Source organism: Scyliorhinus canicula, chromosome 15, assembly GCF_902713615.1.
Source record: "Scyliorhinus canicula chromosome 15, sScyCan1.1, whole genome shotgun sequence".
NCBI classification, from domain to species: domain Eukaryota; kingdom Metazoa; phylum Chordata; class Chondrichthyes; order Carcharhiniformes; family Scyliorhinidae; genus Scyliorhinus; species Scyliorhinus canicula.
Window position 1 is genome coordinate 41,321,733 of NC_052160.1, and position 13,361 is coordinate 41,335,093.

Genomic DNA, 13,361 nt, shown 5'->3' on the forward strand with positions numbered 1-13,361 from the left:
CATGGCAGGTAAGAAGGGGACTGTTGGAGGTTGTGGGGTTGACGGATGGGGGTCCTGCAAGGGGGGGCCTGGAAGGAGGCGTGGGGAGGCCTGAAGAAGAGGGACCCCCAGGGACCCTATAGCAGGGTGTGCTCACTTGGTGGAGCGTGGGGCAGTGCCTATGTGCGTGGGGACGACATTGCCCATGGGTAGGGTGTGTGGGGGACCCACAAGTTCGCTGAGAGATTGGGATACCCTTTCAAAATGGCGGCGTGATCTCTGAGTTCAGCTTCTCAGCGCTAATGAAAATTCTAAGTGTGGGCTAAACCGGTGAGAAACTCCCCAGGGTCCAAGAAAGTGACAGAGTGTCTTTGAATAGCTGTGGGAAACTCGCTGACAGAGCCAGCGGGAAACTTCCTGAAAAACACGTCACAAATGAACTTAGAAAGTTTTCCATTGAATTCCGCCCATGGTTGCCCAAATGGATAATCCTGTCTGTCGTCAAAAGTTCAAGAGAAAATGGAACTGGAAATGATTTTGTCCAACATCTTACTCTGTTTATGCAGTCTATCGTATGGCCCTGGGTGCAGCCTACCTTTACTTAGATCCAGGATGTGGCCGACCCTTTACTCTGGCCCTAGCTGGTACAGTCTACTATCAGCTAACAGCACAGGACAAGGCTCAACTCTGGATTCTTTGCGGCTTGTAAAGCTCAGTTACTGACTGGATTAAGTCAACAAGCCATTGGAAAACCATTTAAAATCTCTATTATAGTTATTACAACCTTATTTCTCTTTCCTCCAGCAGTTGCAATTCCCCTCCTAGGTTTTGCTATAATTACCACAAAGTAAATGACCTTCATGATAGACCACTTCTTGCACATAAGGTCTGACCGATATCCATCATAAACTCTGACTGATAGCCATCTCAAGGTTTTACTCACTCTGAACCAATGTCCTCTAAGCCACCGTTTTCAACACTGTCAGATACATGCGTGAGTGAACGCAGGAACTATTAAAATTACTCACATGAACAACACAGGAGCTGGCCGTTCAGTCCATTGTACCTGTGACGATGGCTCTTCGAAAGAGGATTATTTTCCCCAGATCCTGTGAAATGTTTCTTTTTCAAGTATTTATCCACTTTTCTTTTAAAAGTTGTGATAAATTCTGCTTCCTCCACCATTTCAGTTGGACATTCCATATCCTAGCAACCCTCTGCGGAAGAAAATTTCTTCAAATTCTCCCTTTGCTCTTAAAAGTATTTTTATCCCCCAATTACCAACTGCTTTCAGGAAAGATTGGGAGAAGAACAAAGAGGCGGTGAGGGAACAATGCGATAAACTTACATCACACTGGAGTATTAATGGTCAAAGGCCATGTCAGTCATGGCTCATTATATATCTTTTGCCTCCGAGTCAGGAGGTCATGAGTTCAAACTCCACCCCCTCCAGGGATTTAAGCACATCATGCAGACTGACATTCTAATCTGGGCAGTACTGAGGGAGTGCTGCACTGTCAGAGGGTCACTACTGAGGGAGTGCTGCTCTGTTGGAGTTACTGGACTGGATTCTCCATTGTCGGGATGCTCCATTTCGCTCGAGGTGCACTCATGCCCGTGGATTTCCCGACAGCGCGCGGGTGCCCACAATGGGAGACTCCATTGGCCAGCTGGCGGGATGAAGGATCCCGGTGCCGACGGGACTGCGCCGCACCAGAAAACGGTGCGGCGGGACGGAGAATCCCACCCCTTTCAGATGAGACAATAAACCAAGCCTCAATCAGCCCCCTCGGGGTGGATATACAAAATCCCATTATACTAATTGAAGAGGAACAGTAGAGTTTTTAGTGCTGTCCTGGACAATATCCCTCAACCAACATCATTGAAGCAGATTATAGGGCGGCACGGTGACACAGTGGTTAGCACTGCTGCCTCACGGTGCCAAGGACCCGGGTTCGATCCCGGGTCAGTGTCCGTGTGCAGTTTGCACTTTCGCCCCGTGACTGCGGAGGTCTCATACCCCAACCCAAAGAATATGCAGGGTAGGTGAAATTTTTAATTAAATCAGATTATCTGGCCATTTTCCATTGCTGTTTGTGACGGCTTGCTGTACGTCAATTAGTTTTTTTTAAATTTAGGGTACCAATTCTTTTTTCCAATTAAGGGGCAATTTAGCATGGCCAATCCCCTGCCCTGCACATCTTTGGGTTGTGGAAGTGACATGGGGAGAATTTGCAAACTCCACACGGACAGTGACCTGGGGCCGGATCGACCTGGATCCTCAGCGCCGTAGGCAGCAGTGCTAAACACTGCTCCATCGTGCTGCCCACAGTACACAAATTAGTTACTGTGTTTCCTAGATCACAACAGTAACTACAGTTTATTGACCGTAAAGCATTTTGGGATATACGGAATTCATGAAAGGCACTACATAAGCACAAGTCTTTATTTATTTTCTCTCTCACAGGCCTGAAGGTAACTCTGCACCTGGATGAGAATGAGTATAATCCATATCTGTTCACCTCAATGGGAGCGAAAATTGTCATTCACGATCAGAATGAACAGCCATTGTTGAAGACATGGGGATTGAGATACAGACAGCAACTGAGACAGCCATAGGCCTTGATAAGGTAAACCACCCAAAAGGGACCTTGTTCATTGGGGTTGGGGGAGAACTAAACATCATGCATGAGCCAATAATCTCAGGTCAACAGATGCCATAGCAAACCTTACGGTGTTCTACAAACTTGGTTTGGAATTAACTTCAAATGTCAGGACTGTTTCTGTTTGACTTTTGAGGTCACCTAACCAAAAGATTCTTAATGGAACAGACAGAACTGTGGTGATGTGATTTTCAAATGCTGTTCATTGGGAATAGGAATAAGAATGAGGCAGGGCGGATATGTTCTGATAAAGTTTATTTTTAGACTGCTTTTTTCCCCTTTTTAGGGAGGCAGTGGTGTAGTGGTATTGTCACTGTACTAGTAATCTAGAGGACCCAGGGTAATGATCTGGGGACCAGGTTCGAATCCCACCACCGAAGATGATGGAATTTGCTTTCAATTAAAAAAACAGGGATTAAAAGACTATGAAACCATTGGCAATAGTTGTAAAGAGCCATCTCGTTCATTAATGTCCTTGAAAGAAGGAAATCTGCTGTCCTTACCTACATGTGACTCCAGATCCACAACTATTTGGTTGACTCTTAACTGTGCTCTGAAATGGCCTAGCAAGCCACTCAGTTCTACCGCTACAAAGTTAATAAAAAGGAATTAAACTGGATGGACTACCCAAAATTGACCGAGGCACCGGGATCGACAATGGCAAACTCAGCCCTATCGACCCAGCAAAGTCCTCCTAACTAACATCAGGGGCTTTGTGCCAAAAATGGGAGAGCTGTCTGACAAACTAGCCAAGCAACAGCCTGACGTAGCCATACTCATGGAATCATACTTTACAAATAACATCCCTACCACTATCAGCATCCTGGAGCACACCTGCTCCACCAGCAGGACGAACCCAGCAGAGTTGGCAACACATTGGTATACAATTGAGAAGGAGTTGCCCAGGGAGTCCTCAACATTGGCTCTGAACTAGGGCAGCATGGGAAGCAGTGGTTAGCACTGCTGCCTACGGCGCTGAGGATCCGGGTTCGATCCCGGCCCCGGGTCACTGTCTGTGTGGAGTTTGCACATTCTCCCCATGTCTGCGTGGGTTTCACCCCACATCCCAAAGGTGGGCAGGGTAGGTGGATTGACCACGCTAAATTGCCCCTTAATTGGAAAAAATTAATTGGGTACTCTAAATTTATTTTAAAAACATTGACTCTGGACCTCATGAAGTCTCATAGAATTTACAGTGCAGAAGGAGGCCATTCAGCCCATCGAGTCTGCACCGGCTCTTGGAAAGAGCACCCTACCCAAGGTCAACAACTCCACCCTATCCCCATAACCCAGTAACCCCACCCAACACTAAGGGCAATTTATCATGGCCAATCCACCTAACCTGCACATCTTTGGACTGTGGGAGGAAACCGGAGCACCCGGAGGAAACCCACGCACACACGGGGAGGATGTGTACTCCGCACAGACAGTGACCCAAGCCGGAATCGAACCTGGGACCCTGGAGCTGTGAAGCGATTGTGTTATCCACAATGCTACCGTGGCATCAGGTCAACATGGACAAAGAAACCTCTTGCTAATTACCATGTACCACTAGTCTCGCACCTCAAAACTGGGTATCCCTGAACTCTGGTCATCATCAGCAGCAGACATGTACTCAGTTGTATTCAATCTGTAACTCATAGTTTATCCTATCTCCCACTCTACCATTACAACTAAGCCAGGGGATCAACCCTGGTTCAATGAAGAGTGCAGGACGGCCTGCCAGGAACAACACTATGCATAATTTAAAATTAGGGAGAAGATGTAATCAATAGTGCTATGAAGCAGCTCTGACAAAGCAATAATCTGCATACTGACACTCTGTATGGGTTCTGTCAGGGCCACATGGCCCCTGGAGTTATTACAGTCTTGGTCTAAACATGGACAAAAGAGCTGAACTCCAGAGATGAGTTGAGAGTGTCTGCCCTTGACATCAAGGCAGCATTTGACCCAGTGTGACATCAATTAGCCCTAGCAAATCTGGAGTCAATGGTAATAGTGATAGAAACTCACTACTGGTTTGAGTCATACTTAGCACAAAGGAAGGTAATTGAGGGCCAGAACATCATTGAAGGGGTTTATCAGGGTCCTACGCCTTACCATCTTCAGCTGCTTCATCAATGACCTTCCTTCCCTCATAAGGTCATAAGTGGGCGTGTTCGCTGATGATCGCACAATGTTCAGCACCATTCATGACTCCTCGGATACTGAAGCAGTCCAGGTCCAAAAACATTAAGACCAGGTCAAGATCCAGGCTTGGACTGACAAGTAGCAAACAATTTTGTGTCATACAAGTGCCCGGCAATGACCATCACCAACAAAAATGACATTCAATGGCATTACAGTCACTGAATCCCCCACCATCTACATCCTGGGGGGTTACCATTGACCAGAAACTGAACAGGACAAGCCATGTAAGTACTGTGGCTACAAGAGCAGGTCAGAGGCTAGAAATTCTGCAGCGAGTAACTCCCCTCCTGACTCCCTAATGTCCATCACCTACAAGGCACAAGTCAGGTGTAATGGAATACTCTCCCCTTGCCTGGATGAACGCAGCTCCAACAACACTCAAGAAGCTCAACACCACCCAGGACAAAGCAGCCTGCTTGATTGGCACCCCTTCCACAAACATTCACTCCCTTCACCACTGACACACAGTAACAGCAGTGTGAACCGGGCCCCAACAACAACGCCCACACCTGTCCTCCACCTCAGAGAGGAATCCATTCATCCTCACCTTAGTCAGGTGAGCCCTGTGCACCGCCTTGAATTGGATGAGACTAAGCCGCGCACATGAGAACGTGGAGTTGACCCTGTGAAGGGCCTCGCTCCATACTTATCATCCAGAATGGGATTCAACTCACCCTCTAATTTCACCTTTATCTCATTCAACAAAGCGGACTCCGCTGATAGGTATCACCTTATATGCACAAAATAACCGTCCCACCAGACCCAGCCAAAGTCAAAGTCTTCTTCAATAGGGAGGAGGGGGAGAATGTATAAACTCCACATGCACAGTGACTCGGGCGGGATCAAACCCGGGTCCTCGGTGCCATGAGTCAGCAGTGCTAACCATTACACCACCGTGCCACCCCATATGTTGATTTATTATAATGATCTACACTTGAACGTTGGGAAATGCGCCCGTCAATGACGGAGGGAAGGGACAATCGAGTCACATTTACATCATCGGAAAACTTACTTTGCTGTTCTGCCATGTTTTCCAATCCATCGTCGACCTGACGAGCAGGAGCGAAAATCCCAGCCATAGGTTACAAAAGAAAGAAAGTTATGGTGATGCTTTATAAAACACTGTTTTGGCCTCAGCTGGAGTATTGTGTCCAATTCTAGGCACCACACTTCAGGATGGATGCAAAGTCATTAAACAGGTGACAGTGATGAAGGACATTAGTTACAAGGATCAATTGCAAAAGATGAGGCTTTTCCCTTCGAGCAGAGAAGGTTGAGAGGAGACTCCACAGAAGTATTCAAAATCATGAGGTGTCTGGATAGAGGAGACAGGGAGAAACTGTTCCCATTGGTGGTAAGGTCAAGAACCAGAGGAAAAAGGAATCAATAGTGACATGAGGAAAGGCTTTTTCACGTATGACTGCTTAGTTTCTACTGGAGACTGGCGGAAGCAGATTCAATTGTATTTTTTCAAAGATTCTTGGGTAAGCATCTGAAAGAAAACACTTGGCAGGGCCACTGGAAATCAGAGGAGTGGAACTAGCTGTCTCTGACAGACAGTCAGCATGGACACGATGGGCTGAATGGCCACCTTCTCTGCTGTACCCGTTCTACAATAGATTATAATAGATTAATTCAGCCGTGTACAAAGGCGTGCTGCACTGTACTAAATTCTCTCTTATGCGTTAACACCTGCAAAGTAGCACACATGATTCTATGAACATATTAAGTGTGTGTACCCCCAATCTTGACCGATAGTTTTGTTGCTGCAATTTGCCTTTTCCTGAAGACTCTCAGAACTCCCTTGCTGTTGTTTCAGACAGTATTGAAGAGGCTGAGCAGCCCATATAGTGACTGTACTATGGATGGATTTGATGTGCCTATGACAAATCTCTATAACAAGACCTACTCATTGCAGGTAAGGATTCAACTTACTACAGCTGACAAAACAAACCTAAGGGTTGAGGATAGAGGCCGGAGTCTAACCTGGCTGATTTTCTATTTCCCTATAGATGTGTCTGCACTCGTGCTTTCAATGGAAATGGTCCGTAGCTGTGGCTGTGCTCACTACGCAAAGCCATTGCCACCAGAAGCAGAATACTGCGACTACACAAAGTACCCAGGGTGGAGTGAGTTCACACTTTTCTCTGCCGATACCTCCAGTTGCGTAGAATTCTACATCCAAAGATCATAATAACAAATAAATTTGAAGCAATTTGACCTGTTATGTGGTTCGGTAGAGGGGACACTTTATGCACAGCAAGATCCCAAAAAGTGCTTCAATTTTAATTTCCAGTTAGTCTCCAAGTTTAGACAGTGATGGTTAGTGAAGGAGTGTTGCAGGATGCTGGTAGAATGTAAGGAAAAGATCTGATCGAGATGCTTAAAAAAATGATTTAATAGGCGAAGCTACTTCCAGTGGTGGGTGTGGGGGGGGGGGGGGGGGGGGGGGGGGGGGGGGGGGGGGGGGGGGGGGGGGGGGGGGGGGGGGGGGGGGGGGGGGGGGGGGGGGGGGGGGGGGGGGTGGGGGGGGGGGGGGGGGGGGGGGGGGTGGGGGGGGGGGGGGGGGGGGGGGGGGGGGGGGGGGGGGGGGGGGGGGGGGGGGGGGGGGGGGGGGGTGGGGGGGGGGGGGGGGGGGGGGTGGGGGGGGGGGGGGGGGGGGGGGGGGGGGGGGGGGGGGGGCGTGCAGAGTCCAGAACAAGGAGTACTAACCTTAAACTTAGAACTAGGTCATTCAGAAGATCTGAAACAATATGGATTTGATTCTGTGTAAATATCATTTGAGATTATTGTGTTACCTGTGATTGTTTAAGAAACTGCTTTCTTTCCCCACAGTTTCCTGCATTACAGACTGCGCAACCAGTTTATTCAGGAGCAGTTGGTTTGCCAGAAAACTTGTCGACCTGCCTGTCAGTAAGTTCCCCAGTCCCAAAACCTGACCATCCTTCCCCAACTCTGAGACATGTCTGGAGAGAGCACCAAAGATGCAGAGTTGCAATTATTCCCCATGACATTTACAACCTCCGCAGGACTCATTACAGAGAAAAGTATCTGCTTCCTTGTCTTTAGATTATCAGGCCACCTGAACAGATGTAAAGAACGTTCTCTGTACAATCGTAGTCCAATTCACTGCTGTAAAGGCCAGTTTCTGGTTCAATGCTGGTCCTGTAGAGTCAGTGCCCTATTTCAACTTCTCTCTCACTTTATCTCAGTGACTCAGCTTGCTAATAATGCTTTGTGTGATCTTTCCCACAGTTCCAAGGAATGGACAATGACCATTAGTGATGCTGAGTGGCCTTCATCACCATCTGAGGTGAGCAGTAACGGGGAGATATACCCCACCTCTAGCAACTGGATTATTTATTCATAGTCAGCCTGTGTCAAATGAGAAATCTTTCAAAGGAAACATCGTTGGGAGTCAAGTATTGTTTACAGGTGGCCACATGCACACTTTCTACTCAAACACAACAAACAAGTTAATTATCCTCCAATGCACTCGCACACTCTCTCACACCCCTGCTCACTCCGTCACAAACCCAGTCACATCTATGGACACCACAAGTAAATACACATTCACACTAACTCACACGCCCACTCATTCCCACTTAGTCACACACATGCAAACTGACCACTGAGACCACAAACAAACTCATGGACACAAACACTCACACACCCATACAGACTGAAAAGATAGATAGATCTGCATAAACATAGTGCCTTTCCTCACCTCGTAACATCCCAAAGCACTTTACAGCCAACAAAGTATGTGATGGCCAGGATTCTCCGTTGCGAGTCCGCCCCACTACCGTTGCAAGCGAGGATGGAGAATTTGGCGCACAGCTAAATCCTCCATTCACCACAGCAGGACGGGAGAATCCCGCTGCCGTGAACACTGCCGAGAATCCCGCTGGCGTGAACGGACGGAGAATCCCGCCCAATGTAATATAGGAAGCTTGGCAGCTAATTTGCTCACAGCAATTTCCCACAAATCCACTGATTAATGAGTGGATTATCTGTTTCTTGTGATGTGGGTTGACCAAGACTCCAGGGATATGTTCCTGCCCTTCTTCAAAGTAGCATCTATTTATATTCATGTTTTAAATTTATTCTTTCAATGATGTGGGCATCTCTGACAAAGCCAACATTTGTAATCCATTGCTAAGGGCGATACGGTAGCACAGTGATTAGCACTGTTGCTTCACAGAACCAGGGTCACAGATTTGATTCCCGGCTTGGGTCACTGTCGGTACAGAGTCTGCACATTCCCCCATGTCTGCGTGGGTTTCCTCCGGGTGCTCCGGTTTCTTCCCACAAGTCCCGAAAGACGTGCTGTCAGGTGAATTGGACATTCTGAATTCTCCCTCTGTGTACCCGAACAGGTGCTGGAGTGTGGCGACGAGGGGATTTTCATAGTAAATTCATGCAGTGTTAATGTAAGCCTACTTGTGACAATAATAAATATTATATTATTATTATTTTTCTTGAAATAAATTTAGAGTACCCAATTACCTTTTCCAATTAAGGGGCAATTTAGCGTGGCCAATCCACCTATCCTGCACATTTTGGGTTGTGGGGTGAAACCCACGCAGACACGGAGAGAATGTGCAAACTCCACACGGACAGTGACCCAGGGACGGGATTCGAACCCGGGTCCTCAGCGCCGTAGGCAGCAATGCTAACCACTGTGCCACCGTGCTGCCCACATATATTATTATTAATTGCCATTGAACTAAAGCAGCTTGCTCGACCATTTGAGGGAGCAATTAAGAGTCAACCCTATCTCTATGGATGTGGAGTCACAGGTAGGCCAGACCAGGTAAGGACAGAAGATTTCCTTCCATAAAGGACAGTAGTGAAGGCTATGGGTTTTTATGACAATCAATGATAGTTTCATCATCACCATTACTGAGACCAACTTTCAATTCCATATTTGCTTAATTGAGAATAAATTTTACCCTGTTGTGTCCCCAGAGACTCTGGATAACTGGTCTAGTGAGATTACCACTACACCACACCTCCTAACAATCAGATAGGCCTCAGTTTAATATCTCACCGTAACAGTGTAGCACACACTCAGTACTGCCCTGGGAAATCAGTCCTGATTTTGGTGCTCTTGTCTCTGAAGTGAGATTTGGACCACCACATTCTGACTTGGATGATAATAATAATAATCGCTTATTGTCACAAGTAAGCTTCAATGAAGTTACTGTGAAAAGCCCCTAGCCATATTCCGGCGCCTGTTCGGGGAGGCCAGTACAGGAAGGTGAGAATACTAGGAACTAAACCACAGCTAACACACTCTGTACCGGTGAGCTTGTTTACCTTCTCCATGGTAGGTGGAACAGAGAATGTTCAGGGTTTCTAAAGGAGTTGTGTTGATGGAGTGTTAGAATATGTTAAACGTGGTGAAAGGGAGGAGAGAACCAGATTGACATGTGAATAAACTACTCCCATTCTGACCCTTGGTGGAATGTGATGAAATTATCTCACTTCATTGTCCTTCCTGCAATAGGAATGGATTCTTCGTCTTCTGAGCTGGGAAAAAGGGCTCCGTGGAAACAGAACATTGAGAAAGTAAGCTCTGATTTGTTAACTTGCCTTAATTTCTTGAGGGTGCTGGCTCACACGTACGGGATGGCTATCACTCAGCTGGAGTCGCCTAGTGACATTCCTTATGTGCGATTCTGGACAGTAAGTGGCACTGAGCAGTTATCAAACGGGCACATAATACTGTACCTGGCAGGATCTTTGTGAACCAAGTGATTGGGTGTGCAAACACAACTTACCAACACATGCATTAGAAAAAACATTAAAATAAAAGCAAAATTCTGTGGATGCTAGAAATCCTAACTAAAAACAGGGAATTCTGGAAAACTCAGGTCTGGCGGCATCTGTGGGATAAACACAAAGTCAACGTTTTGAGTCAGACCAGCTCAGAAGAACAGTCATACATAGAAACATAGCAGATAGGAGCAGGAGGAGGCCATTCGGCCCTTCAAGCCTGGTCCACCATTCATTATGATCATCACTGATCATCCAACTCAATAACCTGATCATGCTTTCCCCTCGTATCTTTTGATCCCCAAGTGCTATATCTAACTTTCTTGAAAACAAACAATGTTTTGGCCTCAATTACTTTCTGTGGTAATGAATACCACAGGCTTACAACTCCCTGGGTGAAGAAATTTCTTCTCGCCTCAGTCCTAAACGGTTTACCCCTTATCCTCAAACTGTTACCCCTGGTTTTGGACACCCCCACCATCGGGAACATCCTTCTTGCTTCTACTCCTGTTAGAATCTATGAGATTCCCCCCTCATTCTTCTAAACTCCAGCGAATATAATCCTAACCGACTCAATCTTTCCTCGTACTTCAGTACCGCCGCCATCCCAGGAATCAGTCCCGTAAGTCCTTCTCTGCACTCTCTAGGGCAAGAATATCTTTCCTCACATAAGGGGACCAAAACTGTACCCAATATTCCATGTGTGGCCTCACCAAGGCCCTGCTCCTGCACTCGAATCCTCTCGTTCTGATGGCCAACATGTCTTCTTTACTGTCTGCTGTACCTGCATACTTACCTTCAGTGACTGGTGTACCAGGGCACCCAGGTACTGTTGCACATTCCCCTCTCTTAATTTACGGCCATTCAGATAATAGTGGATAACCTCACATTCTGAATTCTCTCTCTGTTTACCCGAACAGGCGCCGAAATTGGGACAAGGGCTTTTTCACAGTAACTTCATTGCAGTGTTAATGTCAGCCTACTTGTGACAATAAAGATTATTATTATTATTTATCAAATTATACTGCAACTGCCATTCATTTGCCCCCCCACTCAACTTGTCCAAATCACACTGAAAGATTTCTGCATCCTCCTCACAGCTCACCCTCCCACCCAGCTTTGTGTCCTCTGCAAATCTGGAGCTATGATCTCTGCAATACCACTAGTCAATGCCTGCCATTTGTTTCCTATCTGCCAACCAGTTTTCTGTCCATCTCAACACACTACCCCTAATCCCATGCGTTTTAATTTTACATGCTAATCTCTTATGTGGGACTTTAACGAAAGCTTCCTGAAGGTCCAAATAAATCACATCTACTGGCTCCCCCTCATCAACACTACTAGTTACATCCTCAAAGAATTCCAGTAGATTTGTCGAGCATGATTTCCCCTTCATAAATCCATGCTGACTCTGTCCGATCCTGCCACTGTTTTCTAAGTGCTCTGCAATAAATCTTTGATAATGGATTCTATAATTTTTCCCACTGCCACATCAGGCTGACTGGTCTATAATTCCCTGTTCCTCTATCTCCCTTTTAAATAGTGGGGTTAGCTACCCTCCAATCTGTAGAAACTGTTCCAGATTCTATAGAATCTTGGAAGATTACCACCAATGTACCCACTATTTCTCAGGCCACTTCTTTAATTATTCTGGGATGTAGATTATCAGGCCCTGAGGATTTATCGGTCTTCAATCCCATCAATTTCCCATCACCATTTCTTTACTAATACTGATCTCCTTCAGTTCCTCCCTCACACTAAACCCTGTGTTCCCCAACATTTGTGTCCTCCTTTGTGAGGACAGACCCAAAGTATGTAGTTGCTCAGCCATTTCTTTGTTCCCCATTATAAATTCCCCTGTTTCTGACTGTAAGGGATCTAAATTTGTCTTCACCAATCTTTTTCTCTTCACCTACCTACAGATACTTTTACAAACAGTTGTTATGTTCCCAACAAGCTTACTCTCGTACTCTATTTTCCCCTTCTTAATCAATCCCTTTGCTGAATTCTAAACTGCGCCCAAGTCTCAGGTTTGTTGCTTTTCTTGGCCAATTAGTATGCTTCTTCTTTGGATCTAATACTATCTCTAATTTTCCTTGTAAGCCATGGTTTGGCCACTTTCCCATTTTACTTTTGCAGCAGACAGGAATAAACAATTGTTGCAGTTCCCCCAAGTGCTTCTTTGCTATTGCCTACCCACACTCAGCCCTTTGAGTAACGTTTCTGTAAGATTCCCCTTATCTCTCACTCATAGGTCTCAGTCCGGTTGAATATGTGTATAAAGCACTTTTATTTCTTCAAGAATTTGTTTGGTACATTTACACAAAATTAAATCGACAAACTTTTTGTGAGTACTTTGAGACACTGAAGAGTGAAAACAAAAAACTTCAAGATAAAAGTGACTCCAGATTTACAAATTAAAATCGTTTCAACAAAAGTCCTTTTTAAAAGTAATTTTCACGAATGATTCAAGGATCTCGGACGACCTAAATTCTTCTCTCTAATCAATTATACAGATTACATTCTTAAGGGAATCCTTATCTGGGTTTAGCCCCTTACTTAGTTTCATTGGTTCTAATTCTCAGCTGAGGCTCTCTGATTTATTCTAACAACTGTCTGTCACTTAGAACCTGATTTGTTATCCAGGCATTGGTCATTACTTAAAATTCACCAATGTCCCATCAAATTAATTAAATGTCTACGTGCATCTGCCATGTATGCCATTTCTACATTGGTAAGGTGCTGGCA

The 13,361-nt window shown here is 45.9% G+C and overlaps 1 protein-coding gene across 1 annotated transcript in view; it reads left to right on the top strand.

Moving 5' to 3' along the window:
- The window catches only part of LOC119978615 (amiloride-sensitive sodium channel subunit gamma-like), a 32,949-nt gene that overhangs the window by 13,925 nt on the left and 5,663 nt on the right, over positions 1 to 13,361 (top strand). Inside the window, 8 exon segments of the mRNA XM_038820393.1 lie at positions 2,447 to 2,545; positions 2,548 to 2,609; positions 6,652 to 6,750; positions 6,845 to 6,863; positions 6,866 to 6,965; positions 7,668 to 7,745; positions 8,088 to 8,145; positions 10,345 to 10,406. Of these exon segments, the coding sequence (XP_038676321.1) occupies positions 2,447 to 2,545; positions 2,548 to 2,609; positions 6,652 to 6,750; positions 6,845 to 6,863; positions 6,866 to 6,965; positions 7,668 to 7,745; positions 8,088 to 8,145; positions 10,345 to 10,406 (577 nt within the window).